The sequence below is a fragment of the Rhinichthys klamathensis genome, unplaced genomic scaffold (assembly GCF_029890125.1).
Source record: "Rhinichthys klamathensis goyatoka isolate OS25496 unplaced genomic scaffold, OSU_Roscu_1.1 h1tg000274l_1, whole genome shotgun sequence".
NCBI classification, from domain to species: Eukaryota; Metazoa; Chordata; class Actinopteri; order Cypriniformes; family Leuciscidae; genus Rhinichthys; species Rhinichthys klamathensis.
Genome location: NW_026606793.1, coordinates 1,426,877 through 1,446,788, shown reverse-complemented (window position 1 = coordinate 1,446,788; position 19,912 = coordinate 1,426,877). Strand labels below are relative to the sequence as shown.

At 40.3% G+C, this 19,912-nt stretch overlaps 2 protein-coding genes across 5 annotated transcripts in view; one reads left to right on the top strand and one right to left on the bottom strand.

Moving 5' to 3' along the window:
* LOC130102550 (zinc finger protein 271-like) overlaps nt 1-9,387 on the top strand; it is a 39,641-nt gene extending 30,254 nt beyond the window's left edge. The window contains exons 2-4 of the mRNA XM_056268501.1: nt 5,819-6,630; nt 6,715-7,198; nt 9,135-9,387. Coding sequence (XP_056124476.1) covers nt 5,819-6,630; nt 6,715-7,198; nt 9,135-9,366 — 1,528 coding nt within the window. The 3' untranslated portion in view covers nt 9,367-9,387. The remainder of the gene's footprint in view (nt 1-5,818; nt 6,631-6,714; nt 7,199-9,134) is intronic.
* Nucleotides 1-19,912, bottom strand: part of LOC130102555 (gastrula zinc finger protein XlCGF57.1-like) — a 192,232-nt gene that overhangs the window by 22,032 nt on the left and 150,288 nt on the right. The window lies entirely within an intron of this gene.

Genomic DNA, 19,912 nt, shown 5'->3' with positions numbered 1-19,912 from the left:
TCTTTCTCTGGGATCAGTAGAGAGGTTTATGGAGGGTCCTAAAGGCAGCGTGTGAACACATATGGTTCTTCGATGGACAGATGGTCAAGCTATACAGAACTATGCCTGCCCTGTTGTACTAAAATGTATTCTTTTCAGTATATTTTTCTAGGGAGTAAATGCTTTTCTTCCTGAGGAGTGAATGTTTTATCATTATGTTTTGGTTGACTGAATTGATAATAATGAGCTCAGGCTCTCTTAGCCTTGATGTGAGCTGTTATTTCTTGGTGCTCTGTGTGTGTGTTGGACATTCTGTGTAGGCTTTGGACGTTTGGATGGGCACTCAACAGACGCACAGGCGCCCTTCTCTAACCTACGAGGTCACCACAGACCTAAATCCAATGACCGGACGACAACTATCTTGACTAATGGCGATAGCCACCTGTATCTGCTCACATGTGTGGAATTGTTTAGGCTTTTATGTTCTCTTATCCAATCAGATTTGCAATGATGCAATGTATGCCCTTGTAGAATGGTATAATTGGTGTATGATTTTGTGTAAGTTTGAGTTGGCTTGCGACCTCCTCGAGAGAGGGCATAATGAGGGCGCTTTCACACTAGCATTTTTGGTGCGCACCCGGGTTCGAAAGACGTCAGAGTTCGTTTCGTTTGGATGATGTGAACGCTGTCTTCCGAACTCAGGTGCGCACCTGCGAACCGTACTCGAGTCTGATTAAAAAGGTGGTCTGTACGGTTCATGTTAACTCGGGTACTGTTCGCTGCTGATATGAACGCAATCGAAACAAACCGCGGAAGTAAACCGCTATTGATGACGTATAATGTGTCTTCGGCGGACAGCCCGCGGTCTTTGAAACGTTTTCAGAATTTTTGCGGCAGACAGACGCAAGTGTGTTTCTGTATGTCTATGTTGAAAACAAAACCAAAGGTTAAAAAAAAGAGGAACAAATGTCAACCGAGCAAGTCTATCCATTTGGGCGCCTTTTCATTCGCGGTTACCAAGCAACACATTACGCCAGCTGCAGCCTGATGACGCAAGCGTACCGCGGTTCGGATAGAAATAATATAATGTGAACACAGTCCATCGGGGCCAGGGGGAGGGGGGAGCAATCGAACTCAGGTTTGGAACAGGCAATCGAACTCAGGTTTGGAACAGGCAATCGAACCAAGTGTGAAAGCGCCCTGAGTCAATTACTGAGGCCCACACTACTGCGTTTTAGTTTAGAAACGGATAATTAAAACGAATACGATCTCCGTCCACACCAGCGTTTTAGCTGTGTATTAGAATTGATCTCCGATCTCCGCCCACATTAAAACGACTGAAAACGCGGATCACGTGACCATTCACCAACACTGGGCATGCGCGTGCTGGTGTAAACACAACTTCATTGATAAAATGATCCCACCATGCTCTGGGTTAACCCCAAACCGACGCTCCATGTACGGTCAACGCCGCCGCTGCACACGGGAATTGTCACAGATCGCTCGAATAATAGCTTGACTCCGGCGCATGTTGCCAGTTATAGCGTTGTAAAATGCAAAATTTACTTGTACAACAGCTGCTAGCAAAGATATACGCCATGACTGATGACACCCAATCATAGAGCCGAGCGTGAGCCTCTACTACGTCATCGTTTCTAAAGTCCTCCGTTTTGACCCGTCTACACTAAAACGCCCTCCGGAGATTCAAAACAATAAACGGATCGGCAGCGTTTCTAAACTTCTCCGTTTTGGGTCTCCGTTTTTGCCGTTTAAGTGTGGGAGGGAGGTGCAAACGTAGCAAAAGGTCTCCGTTTTTAAACGAAAACGCAGTAGTGTGGACGGGGCCTGACACCCTCACCCTCACCCCTTTGTCTTTATGCATTTCCTGACCATTAAGCTCAATGTACAGCTGTGCTTTTGTCTGTATGATAATGTTAATGTGTGGGCGATCTAGTCAGGCTGATTGGATCACTGTTTTGCTGATGAGATCAGGGCTGTGGAAATTCTGGTAACGAGCTGATGCCTATACTGTATTTGCAAACTTTGTGAAGGGAAGGTCTCCACCTCTTTGTAAATCCCTCCTCCTAAATGTATATAAATTGCAATGTAAAGTTCCCTTAGTTCCGATTTGATGACTACAGAGCTGTGAGTCTTGGGGCCCTTTCACACCTACCTTGTTTGGTCCGGACTTTCGGACTTTTCAGTTTGGTCCGAATCAAAATGACAGGTGTGAAACCTCCCCCGGACCACGGTCCGGACCAAACAGATGAAATTTGGTCTGACGAAAAGAGGTAGTCTCGGTCCGGATCAAACTGAACAAAGGTTTGGTTCGTTTCTAGTGTGAAAGCATTTCTGTATGGTTCGGACTTTCGGACCTTTTACAGGAAGTTCCGGTGGTTCCCGCATAGCCGAAAAAACAGAAGGTGGCAGGAAAAATGAGCCGTGGTAGCACATGGGGAGAGGAGGAGACTGAAAAGCGATTATGCGTGTTGATAGCACGCCAAAAATGGAAATACAAATTGGCGTGTCATACATAGGCCATTTCATGAGATCCGTCTGAATTATGCCATAAAAATAACAATATAATTGCAACGATATGCGTCTGTTCATTCATGTTGTCAAAGTTACCCGCCGAAGTGACAACACGCTGACGTCAGACACACGTCCATTTACATTTACATTTAGTCATTTAGCAGACGCTTTTATCCAAAGCGGCTTACAACTCAGGACTAAACCAAGCGAGTCATCGTGAAGAGGCAAAAACAACGCAAGAAGTGCTCAAAATACAAAGTTCCGACATAGCTCGGAGTAGCATAAGCCAGGCAAGCGAGGATTTAGAGGAAAGGATTTTTTTAATTTTTTAATTTATTTTATTTTTTATGTTAAGTGCTCCCGGAAGAGATGAGTTTTCAGTTGTCTTTTGAATGCTGTCAGGGATTCTGCATTCCGGATGAGGGTGGGGAGATCATTCCACCAGCATGGAACCGTGAATGAGAATGTTCTGGAGAGTGATTTTGTGCCCCGCTGTGATGGTACTACTAGCCGTCGCTCATTGACCGATCGTAGGCTTCTGGTAGGGATGTAGACTTGTAGTAGTGAGTGGAAGTAGGAGGGAGCTGAACCTGTGGTCAATCTGTAAGCAAGCGTCAATGCCTTGAACTTGATGCGAGCAGCGAGTGGTAGCCAGTGCAGAGAGATGAACAGAGGAGTGACGTGGGCCATTTTGGGCTCGTTGAAGACAAGACAAGCTGCAGCATTCTGGATCATTTGTAGAGGTTTAGTTGCACATGATGGAAGTCCAGCCAGAAGAGCATTGCAGTAATCAAGCCTAGAAATGACCAGGGCCTGGACGAGAAGTTGTGTTGCATGCTCAGTTAGGAAAGGCCTGATCTTCCTGATGTTGTGCATAGCAAACCTGCATGATCGAGCTGTCTTTGTAATGTGGTCTGTGAAGGTCAGCTGATCATCAAAGATTACTCCAAGATTTCTGACCGACCTTGATGGGGTGATTGAGGAAGAATCTAGCTGGATAGTGAGGTCATGCTGTAGAGACTGATTGGCAGGGAGGACGAGAAGCTCAGTCCTTGCCAGGTTGAGCTGCAGGTGATGTTACTTCATCCATGCCGAGATGTCCGCCAGACAGCTTGAGATCCGTACAGCTACTGTGGGATCATCTGGTTGAAATGAGAGGTAGAGCTGGGTGTCATCAGCATAGCAATGGTAAGAGAAACCATGTGCCTGTATGATAGGTCCCAGTGATGTGGTGTAAATGGAGAAGAGGAGCGGTCCGAGAACTGAACCCTGAGGAACGCCTGTGGTCAGTTGATGTGCTTTGGATACCTCACCTCTCCATGTGATCTTGAAGGACCTACCTGTGAGATAGGACTCAAACCAGTGGAGGGAAGATCCTTTGATGCCCAGTGATGAGAGGGCGAACAAGAGGATCTGATGATTCACAGTGTCGAAGGCAGCAGACAGGTCCAGTAGAATGAGAACTGATGATTTGGAAGCAGCTTTTGCGATCCGCAGGGCTTCCGTGACTGACAGCAATGCAGTCTCAGTTGAATGGCCTTTCTTGAAGCCAGATTGGTTGACATCCAGCTGGTTGTTCAGAGACAGGAAGGATGATACTTGGTTAAAAGCAACTCGTTCAAGTGTTTTCGCAATGAATGGTAGGAGAGAGACAGGTCTGTAGTTCTCTAGAAGTGATGTGCTTAATGTTGATTTTTTAAGCAGAGGAGTTACCCGAGCCTGCTTAAATGCTGTAGGGAAAATGCCAGTGTGGAGGGATGAGTTGATAATGTGTGTGAGAGCTGGTAGAAGTGTGGGAGAGATGGCTTGTAGAAGGTGTGAGGGGATGGGGTCTAGAGGGCAGGTGGTAGGATGACTGGAGAGGAGAAGTTTAGATACTTCTTCCTCGGTTAGTGGAGTGAAGGAGGAGATAAGGTTATTGGCTGTGGGAGAGGTTAGTCTGGGTTCCTGTGTGTGTGAATCTGAGAACTGACTGCTGATAGTTGTAGTTTTGTTAGTGAAGAAGTTAGCAAAATCATCAGCAGTTAAAGAGGAATCAATGTCAATCATTTACAAACCAATCAATGTCGAGATGCAGCCCACATAGATGATGACGACAGGACGCAAGTGTGTCACGTAAAGTTCTTTAGTGCGCTCGCATAATTGCAGTGTGAAACCAAACCAAAACTTTCTGAAAGTATAAAATGTATCAAAACGTGAACTTTGGTTCGGACCTTGGTGCGAACTTTCAGGTGTGAAAACGCCCTTAAAGGACAAGTTCGGTATTTTACACTTAAAGCCCTGTTTTAAGATCGTTTCTGATGTAAAAGAACGGTCACTGCAGACGATGCTTCCCAACAGGTTTTATCGTAGTTTTTATTTTTATTGTATTTTTTTACTTGGAATGGACAAAAACTACGATAAAACCTGTTGGGGAAAGCATCTTTTGCAGAGATTTTTGTGTGAGCATATCAGTGAACCCCCCTGACCACTCGGTGAGTTTCACGTCTTTGTAAACTAAAGTTTAATGCGTTTTAGGAAGGATTTTTCCAGTGCACCGATGCAACCATTGTGAACCGAAAATTCTGTTACCACAGAAACCGAAATTTCTCGGGACAGCAGCATGTGTCCAAATTTCAATCTTAACCGTTCTATTTCATCAGAAACAATCTTAAAACAGGGCTTTAAGTGTAAAATACTTGTCCTTTAAAGAATCCTGCTGAAGATACAACCGAGTCTCCTGGTTTTCGCTTCTGAGTTTCCTACACTTTAGAAGAAAAAGTTCACAACAGTATAAACATTATGACACTATTGTATAATTTTAATGCTTATATTACATTAGATAATTCTGTCATTGATCAAATATATTTAATAGTTCTTGCTACAGAAACATGGGATTTGTGTCTATAAAAATAATTATTAGAAGATCAATGTACCTCATTTATGGATAGTACTTTTTGTTATTACATCAGAGCTCTTTTTATATCATTTCACTTCACATTTCTGTCTTTGAATTATTTTTGTTGTACTAATAATGATTTTTTTTTTCTTTCATGTCAGACCTGATGGAAGCGAGCGAGGAGAGTGAAGAACTGAGTGAAGTGGAGGAGGAGAGTGAAGAACTGAGTGAAGTGGAGGAGGAGAGAGAAGAACTGAGTGAAGTGGAGGAGGAACATCATGTCCAACCTGGAGGAAAACCCTTGAGTCGCTCAAAGACTAAACAGACATTTTTAAAGAAAAGAAGAGCCAAGAAATCTTTCACCTGCACTCAGTGTGGAAACAGTTTCACAACCAAACAATGTCTTGAGCGTCACATGAGAGTTCATACTGGAGAGAAGCCGCACACGTGTGATCAGTGTGGGAAGAGTTTTACACGAAAACAACACCTTCAAGGACACATGATGATCCACACTGGAGAAAAGCCGTATGCATGTGATCAGTGCGAAAAGAGTTACTCACAAAAGAAAAATCTTAACCTTCACATGAGGATCCACACCGGAGAGAAACCATTCACGTGTGATCAGTGCGAAAAGAGATTCTCAAATAAACAATATCTTGACCTTCACATGAGGATCCACACTGGAGAGAAGCCGTTCACGTGTGATCAGTGCGGGACGAGCTTTACACAAAAACCTCACCTTAAGAAACACATGAGGATCCACACTGGAGAAAAGCCGTATGTATGTGATCAGTGCGAAAAGAGTTACTCAGAAAAGAGAAGTCTTGACCTTCACATGAGGATCCACACCGGAGAGAAACCATTCATATGTGATCGGTGCGAAAAGAGATTCTCAAATAAACAACATCTTGACCTTCACATGAGAGTTCACACCGGAGAGAAGCCGCACACGTGTGATCAGTGCGGGACGAGCTTTACACAAAAACCTCACCTTAAGAGACACATGAGGATCCACACTGGAGAAAAGCCGTATGTATGTGATCAGTGTGGAAAAGGTTTTGCAGAATCATCAAACCTTAATGTTCACATGAGAATGCACACCGGAGAGAAGCCGTTCACATGTGATCAGTGCGGGAAAACATTTTTTAGGTCATCAGACCTGAAGAAACACCGGAGAGTTCATACAAAGGAAAAGCCGTATTCATGCTCTGAATGTGGAAAGAGTTTTTTAAACCAAAAAAATTTGAAAGTACATCAGAAAACTCACACTGGTGTGAGAGAGTACATGTGCTTTGAGTGTGAGAAGACTTTTACTTCAGGGAGACATTTAAAACTGCACAAGAGGATCCACACTGGAGAAAAACCTTACAAGTGTTCACACTGTGACAAGAGATTCAGTCTATCAGAATCTCTGACAACACATGAGAGGATCCACACTGGAGAGAAACCTTACAAGTGTTCACACTGTGACAAGAGATTCAGCCAGTCACAACATCTGAAAACACACAAGAGGATTCACACTGGAGAAAAACCTCACAAGTGTTCACACTGTGATAAGAGATTCAGTCAGTTAATAAATCTGAAATCACATGAGAGGATCCACACTGGAGAAAAACCTTACAAGTGTTCACACTGTGACAATAGATTCAACCAGTCGTCATCTCTGAGATCACATGAGAGGATCCACACTGGAGAGAAGCCGCACACGTGTGATCAGTGCGGGACGAGTTTCTCTACTAAAAGTGGCCTGAAGCGACACATGAAGATCCACACAGTGGAGAAACCACATCAGCACAGTCTGAGATCACGGTAAGTAGTTCATCTTTATGTGCTGAGAAACAGAATCTCTTCTGTGTAAGTTAGCCACAGCCAAATCTCTCTTCTCCACCTACACCTTCCGTGATGTTGTAAAGTGCTTGAAGAGTACAGTAGTAAAGTGCAATATATTAAATGCCCCATTCATTCATTAGTTTTCCTTAACAGCCGCAATAAGCGACAGGACATTTAGTTGTTTGATTTGTATCTTTTAACTTGTTCAACAGGAATGTGTGGCATGAAATTGTTGTTTAATATTTAAATGTAATTCGTCTGTTCAGACTGATGCAAAACATAGGAAATTCACTCTTTGACAGTAGGTGGCGCTGGTAATACATAGCAAGTTTGTTTTAGACACCTGCTTGTTACAGAGAAAGAAAGAGGGGCAAACAAAATTATGTTTTCAAAGATGATGCTTCTAGATTCTTCCTCAAAAGGGATAGTTCACCCCAAAATGAAAACTGTGTCAGTAATTACTCTCCCTCATGTTGTTCAACCCCGTAAGACTTTCATTCATCTTCGGAACACAAATTAAGATATTTGTGATTAAATCTGAGAGCTGGATCACTCCTCCATAGGCTTCTAAGGGATTGAAACTTGACAGACCAAAAAAGTCACTAAAGACATCGGGAAAATAGTCCGAGTGACTACAGTGGCTCAACCTTAAGTTTATCAAGTAACGAGAATACTTTTTGAGCGCAAAAAAACTAACAAAAATAACGCCTTTATTCAAGTATTCATTTCCACCTCGGTCGGCCTGGGGTGAACTATCCCTTTAGGCCCAATCCCAATTCTACCCCTTTCCCCTTCGTCTACCCCTAACCCTTCACCCTTCCCCTTCCCCTTGACCCTTGAAACAGAGTGGCAAGGCGAAGGGGTGAAAATATTCCCCTAAGAAATGGGACACCACTACTACACGGTTACACGTCATTATACGTCGTCGCTAGCGCCTACGTCACAGATGCGCCGATGTTTATCACAAACTTCCAAGATGCTGTCGACAGCTGCAGTCATCTCAGTTGCATGGGTTACAGCTATTTTTTTGCATTTGTCTTGTGAAGCACAGTAACGTTTAACAGACTCCCGCCCAAAGTTGTTTTGCCTTGTATTTGGACTTGAGGAAATGTTGCTCGTTGTCAACGCGAAAACGAATTATCCTCCGGGTTTCCTCAGGTGTCCCTGTTTGATAAAGACCATACAAGACTGGTTGATCTGATCATATTGCAAAAAGCACAAAACTGTAAGCACTGTTCGTTTATATCGTGTTCACATATAACCACAAAAAAACAATGCGTTCATAGCAGATGTACTGTAAAATATAAGCCAATTCCCTTCCGCAATTATTTTCACCAGTTGACATGAAAATATGTTGCGGGACTATCGTTAGCAAACTTCAGCGATGTTTTTTTTTACAAACATTTTTTTGAAGAAACTGACCGTAAATATGAACACAAGATTGAATGTAACATAAAGGAAATCATTATTTGTCGTTAAAAATGTAAAAAATTTTGCGTGGGCAGCCATTTTGCGTCTGTAGACGGTGTATGCAGTGACACTTCTCATACCCCTTCGTTTGAAGTGTGGTCCCGAAAAATCTTCGTTTGAAGGGCTATCTGGCCCTTCCCCTTACCCCTACCCCTCCAACCAAAAGAGAATTGAGACAGCCCTACCCCTTCACGTGCACGCGCAAAACAGAGGGGAAGGGGTAAGTGAAGGGGTAAGGGGTAGAATTGGGATTGGCCCTTAATGTAAGAAAATTGTTTGACTGTGCGCATATGCTAGTGCAGTGAATCTCAACTTTCTTTGAGTGCTGAAACCCTGTCATGTTTGGAACCATCCTCAAACCAGATTTGATTGGTTTAATTACTTCACTTTTTATTTCACATTTTTCTTTCGTTTGACATGTCACATGATTTAATGTTTCTTTTAGACCTGATGGAAGAACCAGAGAGAAACCTTACACATGTGATCAATTCGGGAGGAGCTTCACGGATAAAGGAAACTTTAAGAGACAGACGAGGATCCACACTGGAGAGAGACCATACACATGTGGTCAGTGTGGGAACAGTTTCATAAGTAAACAAAACCTTAAGAATCATAAGAGGATTGTTGTATTTCTATACCGCTGTAACCTTATAAATCATCCTGAAACATTCCCATAACCTGTTACAATCATAACTTTAAAGATGCTAGACGTTAATTCAGGGTCCTCTGCGGTTATTCCAAGTTTTTTTGCTCAAAACTGCCTGCTGTTATTTTATAACCTGATGAGCTCAAGGCGAGAACAAGTTATTTTTAACAAATTGCTTGCTTGAACTGCTTAAGAAGTAAATTACTCTTTGTACATCCAGTTCTCCAGGACCACCCTGGGAAGGGATTTGCTGAAGAATCATAATATGTAACCTTTTGTTTTTTTGCTAAAATGTTTTGATTGTGTAACCAAGTATATTTCTCTTTTGTTTAAATAAATTTTTCTTATATAAAGACAAGTATTTTTTCGTCTTACTTCAGCTGTTCAAAGATAATTCAAATAGCAATAGAATAGGCATTTTGTACATCTTCACTGACCAGGACAAAAAGAGATCCAGGAAGCTTTCTAAGCATGAAAGATTATTTGAGTCAAAGATTGTTATTGTTGTATATGGTGTTATAGGACATACCTTATATTTAACTGGTATAACAAAATAGCCAAGTGTAGTAAACCTGAGCTGACAGCACAAGACTACCTTACTAGGGGTTATTCAGGCAATGAGGTAAATACCAGATCTCACAACAATATCTAAACTACAACAAAATAAAGATATTTCTAGGGAAAAAATCACTGATTTGAAAGTTTTTCGAATAACCAAAGAATGGTTTCGTTTTACATAAGTTTCAGAACAATACAAAGACAATAATTAAAAAAGGGAAAAAATAACAGACATGCATATTTCTCCTAACCCTAACCCTAACCCTTTCCATAAATTGATGCACGGCGCTCCTTCCGCGGAGATAAACAATTCACAAACCTCCCTCCTGGTTAAAGGGATTCAAAGATCCCAGCCCACCCGCCCAGACGCCAGACAACCCATAACACTAGACATTCTCACCAAATGTATTCAGGCCTTGCGCACAGGCTACCAGCCCCTCAGTTCCACTCGCACACTCGATGCCATGTTTATCCTAGCCTTTTTTGGGTTTCTTAGATGCTCAGAACTCGCCATCACTTCCAAATTCGACCCAAAAATCCACCCCACCATCTCAGACTTATCAGTAATTGACGGCGAAACCATTTCATATTTGATTAAACTAAGACTGACCAAACCAAAAAAGGTAATTTCATCTACATTTTTAACCTCGCTTCGCAAATCCAACCATACCAGTCAATTCTGGCATATCTGCAATGGAGAAGTTCCCAGGCTAAATCTCCTCTGCAACCCCTGTTTTTAGATGAATCCAAAAAACCTGTGACACGTTTTTGGTTCCAAAAACACCTCAAATTTGTTCTCCAACAGTCAGGCATTCCAGCAAAGAATTTTTCAAGTCACTCATTCCGCATCGGGGCAGCAACTTCAGCAGCCCAAAAAGGCCTTCCCCAACAGCAGATTCAAGCCCTTGGGAGATCGTCCTCCGATGCCTTCCAAAGCTATATCAGGACCAACAGGTTCCACATTAAAAAAGCCCACCAAAGCCACCCCTCATCGAGTAAAAAACAAAACAAAAAAACTCCTCTTTCCTGTCTCTTTCTGTCCAGCGAGCATTGATCTCACAGCGGACGGAGTGAGAACTTTCCCAGTAGAGCACTTAAGTTTTCTCTTTCATCCAGCGAGCATTTGGTCTCTCAGCGGATGCAGTGTGATAAAATTTCCTGGGCAAGCACTCTTTTTCCTCTTTTCAGTTTTCCTCTTTTCCATCCAGTGAGCATTGGTCTCACAGCAGACGGAGTGAGAACTTTCCCAGTAGAGCACTTACGTTTTCTCTTTCATCCAGCGAGCATTTGGTCTCACAGCGGATCCAGTGTGAGGAATCTCCTGGGCAAGCACTCTTTTTCCTCTTTTCAGTTTTCCTCTTTTCCATCCAGCGAGCATTGGTCTCACAGCAGACGGAGTGAGAACTTTCCCAGTAGAGCACTTACGTTTTCTCTTTCATCCAGCGAGCATTTGGTCTCACAGCGGATCCAGTGTGAGGAATCTCCTGGGCAAGCACTCTTTTTCCTCTTTTCAGTTTTCCTCTTTTCCATCCAGCGAGCATTGGTCTCACAGCGGACGGAGTGAGAACTTTCCCAGTAGAGCACTTACGTTTTCTCTTTCATCCAGCGAGCATTTGGTCTCACAGCGGATGCAGTGTGAGGAATCTCCTGGGCAAGCACTCTTTTTTCCTCTTTTCAGTTTCCTCTTTCTGTCCAGCGAGCATTGGTCTCACAGCGGACGGAGCATGAACTTTCCCGGTAGAAGCACTCACGTTTTCTCTTTCGTTCAGTGAGCATTTGGTCTGACAGCAGATGCAATGTAGAAAAATCTCCTGGACAAGTACACTACAACCGCTCCCCGTTCGCAGACAATCAGGGGCCGTCAGTCCAGGCAGTGAGTCTCCATCATTGGCCTCCCCGATCAAGCACCCAGGCCCCTTCTCGAGTTACCAGCCCGCCAATCTCGGCACTCATTTGGGGGTCTTTTAGTCCGGCGGCTGTCCTCTGCTCTTTAACCTATTGGGGGGAGTACTCTGGGTTCGGGCCGAATTCCGAGCTCGGAGCCCTGCCTCCGGACAGCACGCCAAATACGCATTAAATCTTACTCCCTCAAAATTATATGTAAGTGTGAACTCGTTAATGCCAATACAACAGGATACACACCGGAGAAAGACCTCAATGCGGGAAGAGTTTCATTCAGGCTTTCGTTCTGAAATCACATCTGCTTCTCATTCTAAAGAAAGACCATTTAAAGGGTAACTCAACCTCGAGGGTTTACAAGCAAGGCTTATTTTGGTAAGTCAGACTTATTGTTGGTTGATTCTGTTTCATAAAGCAAACTTAAAATAGTTCAAACTCAGTTACTCTGGCAACTTATGCTGGGAAAGTAACCAGGTCCAGAGCAGGCTGACTGTCAGGCTAAGCCTTAGTTGTTACACAGATCCTCTAGCATTGACCAATAGGAACACAATGACTGACACTCTCTCATACCATTATTTGACTTTATTAACCACTATCAGTCCAAAAATAAATATAAAGTAAATAAAATCAACTTAAATAAGGCTACAATGATAAATGAGACAATATCGATCTAAAAGTGTTAAATTGTATATGAAATGTTTATGTTAACGTTGTTATATATGTAAAGACTGGGCGAGGGTGAATCTGAAAGGACTAAATACATCCTGCTAAAGGGATACAAATGACTTGTATACAGTTTATACAAATGACTTAAACAGAGAAAATTTGTTTTCGTTTTGAATCAGATCATTTAAAAGTACAAATTTAAATGATTATAAAGATCTATATCTCATGTCTGGGTGAATAGTATTCGCTGAGTTTTGTTTCAGTTTAGAGACGTGCTCAAGAAAAAAAGTTCAACGAGACGGAGAGGCAGAAAGCACACCCTGATTATTTTCTTTATTTTACAAAAGAACAAAGTTTCGTTTCAATTGTAAGTGGACACATAAAAAAATAGACATTTAACAGTTTATTTTGTCATATTTCTTAAGTCTGTATGACCAGAAATGGAGTAGTTTAAGTCTATTTTTCTGCTATGTGAAAAAAATCTGCTAAAACGCGCCGGCGCGTTTGCCGACCTCAGAGGTTTAAAGCCCGGTTCTGTCAACACTGCATTGGCTCCCTATCAAACATTGTATACATTTTAAAATACTGCTGATTACTTGCAAAGCACTAAATGGTTTAGCTCCGCAGTACTTGAGCGAGCTCTTAACGCATTATAGACCGAGATTGGTGACCCATGTTCTAGGTATTATCAACTGGACAGAATTTTGAGATCGCAATAGATGTGAATATTACGATCTCAAAATTCTGGCCAGTTGATAATACCTAGAACATGGGTCCCTACCTTCAAACCGAAGCATTGAGAACTTTGTAAGTGTACAGACCGTTTAATAAGAAGATATTTTAAACATACAGTCAACTTCGCATATACAGACAGGAGCCATCTTTGAAATACAGCCTTTACCAGTCGATCTACGAACGCCGATCCAAGTGCGCTGGTGAGAATGTGAACGAGCTATAAGTTGTGATAAGGTGAGCGCGAACAGCAGGCTTGGATCGGCGTTCGTAGATCGACTGGTAGAGACTGTATTTCAAAGATGGCTCCTGTCATATACGCGAAGTTGACTGTATGTTTAAAATATCTTCTTATTAAACTGTCTGTACACTTACAAAGTTCTCAATGCTTCGGTTTGAAGGTAGGGACCCTCATTATGCTACCGTGTTAGTGTGGGGCTATTTTCAGCCTTGTTAGTGGTATTAACAAGCGATTTTTATTTGTCATTACACTATGCCCAATATACTAGCGTTATACTAGCTTTATAGGCTAAACTGTTTTTAGAGATAAAACTATTTACATTCGATAATCATGAAAACAAATCTCAGATAATGGTTGACTAGGTAACAATGTGTAATTAGACCAAAGGTTCATTTTGCGCCGGAGTTCTCCTTTAATAAAAAATAGATGCCTACTTAAATAAAAAAGTTTTAACTTTTACTTTACTCTTTTACTAACTCTTTAAAACTTCTTAAAACAAACAGTCTCAAAACATATAAAATAAATGATTTGCTAAAATAATGACAAAACTGAGAAATCAGAAATATAATAAGAGCAAGGGTTCAACAATGACAATTATTGTTGAAAACTGTAAAAATATTATTATTTCTCAACTGTATCAATACAGTGTAACTGTCCACTGGGTTGTGTTGCGAAAGACACGCAAGCTCACTTACCTCTCTGCCGTCGTGCGCGTGCGCGGTTAGGAGCGCGCCGTTAAGAGCTCAACACATCTGTCTCGCATGCACGCTCGCTCGCTATAGATTACAGGATATTTTAACTAATTTGCGGTAAAACTAGTCGATCACGAATGGCTCAACTGGTAGATCTATAGATAAACTTATCTTTCAGGCATTTGACCGACCGGGTTGACACTTCAGCGTGAGAAATCGGGGTGTGGCGTGAGAGCGTGAGAATTGGCTCAATTGCGTGAGTCTCACGGTGAATGCGTGAGAGTTGGCAGCCCTGCATTTGTATAGTATACAAAGTAATGTGGGGGTGGAAAGGACAAATGTTAATAACAGGAGAAAGGATGTAATTATGACAAGATTGCGTATTGGACCTACAGCACTGAATCAAAGTTTACATAAAATAGGAAAACATGAAAGTGGTAATTGCGATAAATGTGGATATCCAGAAACAGTTAAACAATTATATATTACTAGATTGTGTAGCATACAGTAGAGAAAGGCTTGAATTAATTCAGTCTTTAACCCTCTGGGGTTCTTCGTTTTCCAGTCACACTCAGGACCTTCGCGGTCAAAAGTGACCGGACCCCTGAAATCAATGTTTATTTTTTTTCAGAAAAATCAATGAAATTTATTTTTGTTCAATAATATTTTTTCTTTTCTTTTTTTTGGTGTTTTGAGAGAATTTTATGAAAATAATTAATATTTATGCAATAATTATGATCAATTTTTTCCCATTGAATATAATAGAAAATTTATATATATATATAATTTTTATTATTTTTTAATTAATGCTGTATTTCAGGTTAAAGTGGATCCTTGGCCTATAGAAAACATTTTTTTAAATCACATTGGAGCCATCTGGTGGATGTAGTGAGCATAATTATCATGCAATATCATATTTTAACCACTAGATGGATTTACAGCCTCTGTAGAAAGGCTTGTGAATTCTAGTTGTTTTTGCACATATTTGCCTATTTTTTTTCAGGTTGTGGATTTTAATTTATAATAAGTTATTCTCAAAGACTATTTTTGTCAAGTTTTTTAAATAAAATAAAAATTCTATTATTTTCGCATAGACATGAAAATCACTATCCAAACTTAAATTGTTGTAAGTCAAGAATGCTTTGGAATATAGACCTATGGTTGGTCTTGTTTTAAAGAAGACATTTGCCAAATTATTGTAGAAGTGAAAATAATTATGAAAGTGAAACAGAAAAAAAGTTATGTAAGTTTGAGTTCATGAAAATGAACAATGTAAAAATTTTATTATTTATATTTTATATAAAATATATATATTACAAAATATATTTTACTCTAAAACTGCAAGAAAATGAAAGCCAAAAATCTTAAGAAGTTGTGTTCCAAATTTTAGGTTGATATCTCAAAAAATAAGCTTTCAGTCAAGATTTTATTTTAGCGCATACCAAACTTTTTCACTAGATGGAAAGCCAAGCTTCCTTACTGACCATATAAGGGCGCCTCCATTTTCATATATGTTTTGAGTGATCTGAACCATGTATTTCCATAATTTTCATACAATTTATGAAGTAGACATCCTATTCAGAAGTAGTATGGGTGGTTTGACAGTATTTTATTTGAATTAAACCTCTAATAAACGCATAAAAAGAGCACATATTGCTGCAATAGGCCTGGAGGTTACTAAGGAAGAATTCCATCGTTTGATCTTACACTGTGTGTGTGTGTGTATGCGTGTGTTCAAGAGAGAGAGACATAGTGTGTGACCTTTGCATTTGGGCCCAATGTCTCCCCTTTATTTGATTCCTTGATTTTATTTCACATATTCTCACATTTCTCTGTTACAGTTTCACCAGTCCAGGGGCGTAGCAACCGGGGGGGACGGGGGGGACACGTCCCCCGCACTTTTAGAAACAGGTGATTCTGTCCCCCGCATTTTTTTTGACCCAGCGCCAATATTTCCGCCTGTGTTCTCTGATTTTTTACTTAGACTTGAGTGAGCTAACATTCAGCCAATCACAGTGCGAAGCATCTATTGGGCGCGTCTGCCATGAGCTTCAAATCTCTTGTTGCTCTTGCGAATTTTCGTGTTCGTTTAGTCGCTTTGCTGTTTGGCCGTCTAATGCACCCCAGAAAAAAAGCAGAGGACGATTACATTATTTTTTTTTCAAACACACACTGTAAGTATAATGTGTTACAGTATGTCGCGACGCGATGACATGAATCACACGTAAAGTTTCCTTGTTATGATTTAACCTACTGTAACGCAGTAAGACGTGTAAGACAACAGAACCCGTATGGACCTCGTCACGTCGCGCCGGATTGTGCCGAGTGTGTGTAAATGCTCTCCCACTTGTTGCTTTGGATAAAAGCGTCTATAGTCTGTTAAATGAGACATAACAGATTATTCCCAGCAGGCACACGTCAAAAGACGTTGATATTTGGTTAAATTTTGGTTGCGACGTCGGGTGACCAAAATTCAATGTAAATTCAACATCTAATGTCAATGTTAAATTGATGTCCAATACCGAATACATTGATTAGGTTTTATTGATATATTTTTATAAAATGTCTGTTGTATAAAATTACTGTAGGCTAGATGTAATCTGTTCTGTACTCATTGAACACTTTTTTTTGGTCCAACTGTTAAGTAAGATACAAGTTTAACTGAAATATAATAAATATCATAAAATATCATTATTTCATAAAAATAAAGTATAGATGTCCACAGTGGTCTGAAAGTCCCAAGTCCTGCAGTATTTTTTTTATTTCGAGTATGATTTCACAAAAATAGGTTGTTAAGCTATCATGGCATGTTCCCAAAATTGGCACTAGGGTGCTGTAAAATGCCAATTGCTATTCCATCTAGAATTTATTATTATGAACATCACCTTTCAGTCCCTCCAGAAAAACGCGATTATGCGATCGCATGATTCAATGCATAATCAGCCAAAGTCTGCATATTTATGCGGGGGCATTTTTTCAAATACGCCGCACTTTTGTCGCATAAATTGACGATTTCCACGCAAAATATGTGGGGCTTGCATGATTTCATAATCCCCGCATTTTTGTTGCAAAAAAAGTCACATATCTTAGCAGAAAGTTGAAAAATGTTGCGTTTACTTCACACAAGAGCAGCCATTTACCCCTGTTGCCATGGGAACATTATGAAGTGATGTAATTACGCGACATGAACATCATTGAAAAGCTGTAAAACAGGAAACATTTTTTTCATATTTTATTTATTCATTTTTACAGAAGTTGTAGCATATTCCTTTTGTAAAGCTACAGAACTTGTTTGACTCATCAATGTTTTGTAAGTTTATAAAACAAAAAATAAAACTAGATGAAATATTCCAGCACTTTCTGTGATGTAGTATGTTTGCTTATCATAGGAAGTAATAAGAAATGACTCTTAACATTAAGGTAGTAGTAGTGAGAACAGTTTTTCTCTTTTTCATCAAACCGCAGTTTTTGTAAGTTCCCGCAATTTCATCACATAAAATTGCAAATATCCTGCATATTCCATCGCCGCATAATCAAGGATTTTTGCCCGCAACAATCACAAAAAAACTCCGCATTTTTCTGGAAGGACTGACCTTTGGGTCACATCACCACACCATTTTGTCCCCCCCACTTGTATAATGGCTGCTACGCCCCTGCACCAGTCTCATATTTCCCTATGTGTGTGTGTGTGTGTGTGTGTGTGTGTGTGTGTGTGTGTGTGTGTGTGTGTGTGTGTGTGTGTGTGTGCGTGTGTGTGTGTGTGTATTTTGCAACCTTGATTGTTTACAGTCTCATGCGTTCATTGCTGTGCACTTTATTTCTTACATTGATGAATAATTGCTTTTATTTCACACGTTTCCCAAAATTAGCTTTTGCAATGACACGCGTTAATCTGTGTACATGCGTGTGTTTTTGTGTGTATAAGTGTGTGTGTGTGTGAGTGTATTTGTCTGTTTTGCACTCTTGATGTTTTAGAGATTCCCCCCTTCACTGTTGTGTGCTTTTTTCCTGCATCGTGGCTGATTTGTAGATTGTACACACAAATAAACTCTGTATTTTCATATTTTTGCCAATTTCCCATTCATTTCCTATGGCCGGTCATTTTTGACCCGAAGGTCCTGAGTGTGACTATTTTTTTTATGACCACTTAGACTTTTCAAATCCTGTCCCCAATTTTTTTTTGTGTTCGTATACCAAGTACCATAAAAGTCACCAAGTTTCGTACCATTCCGACGAAGCTACGATTTTTAACATTTTTTTATTTAAAAAAATCCGGTCAGAAATGACCGAAGTACCCCAGAGGGTTAAAGGATAGGGGTGTAAGAAATTATACACTTAAGGAATTATTAGAAGGAACAAATTTTACAATACACGAAAAAGTTTTCACATTTTTAAATGACACAGAACTGGTAAGAAAGATATAATGTTTTTTTTTTTTTTTCATCAAGTGTATTCTATCAAGTAGTGCTCCATACTCCAATCCAGTAGGTGGCGGACAATGCACCTTAAAGGTGGTTTGCCAACCGCCATTTAAACGACAGAAGAAGAAGAAGAAGTCTTCTGAGTTGAGGAGAGCAGTTCACGGTATTTCTCATCTTTACACAACCATCACACACACTTTATAGAGTTTGATTAAGCGACAGACTCGTTTCTGTATTATTTTCATCGATCACAGCGATACTTGTGCGTCTTTTCTGGCGTCTTCCTCCTGAAATACACATTTAGTGCAGCAGCAGCGAGCATGAGGAGAACATGTGGAGTTCAGACCTGAGCGAGTGTGTGTTCGTTTGTGTGATTGTCTCGATGTTTGGAGTGAGAACTGTTTCTGAATGTCGAGACATAAGTCAAAGTTTGAGGTCTGTGAGGGGAATTGATGCTGCTGCCGTTTTATTTTATCTGTAACAAATCTAATGTGTTTCTTACATTACATATTTTTAAAATATGCTGGAACAGATACGGCTAAATACTTCACTTTGAGCTTAGATAATGAGTTTTTTAGGATCAGTGTCAGTTTTAATCTAATAACATTAGTGCAATGAATCTAGTTACTACAAAATCTAAATATATTTTAGATATTGACATTATGCTGCTAGTTATTTAGATGAGGTGGTTAATTAAGATGAATGCCATATTGTATATATATTTTTATGTTTTATCCTTATGTCGTGATAAGTAACAGTATTTTCAGTTTTACAGGCTTTTATCATCTATCTGACTCAAATAATGTGTTTCTAACAGCAAACACTCAGAATAAAGTGAGATGATCTGCTGATGATCCTGAATGGCTTGTTGAATGAGTGTTGATAGTCTGAGGATCATCAATATTAACAGATCTGCTGAAAACACTCTTTATTTCATGACAATAGTTCCTGTTTTCTCCTCATTTATTATGCTGATGTCTTCACATCTCCTGTAAATTGACACTTAAAGCTCATTTCAATGGTGTCAGCAGACTGATGGGATTTGTTGGCTACTATGTACATTTTAGTACATATGTCTTTATGCATTCAATTATTTTTCTTACCATTAGTTATATTTGGAATAATTTCATTACATTATGTATATTCTGTTATCAATAAGTATAAAAACAAACTCAGCAACTGATATATTTTTTTTATTTTGGGCAGAGATCAGCTCCTCCCACAGCAAATACATCATCAGTGAAGCTCCTCCCACTGTAATTCATCATCAGTGAAGCTCCTCCCACTGTAATTCATCATCAGTGAAGCTCCTCCCACTGTAATTCATCATCATTGAAGCTCCTCCCACTGTAATTCATCATCAGTGAA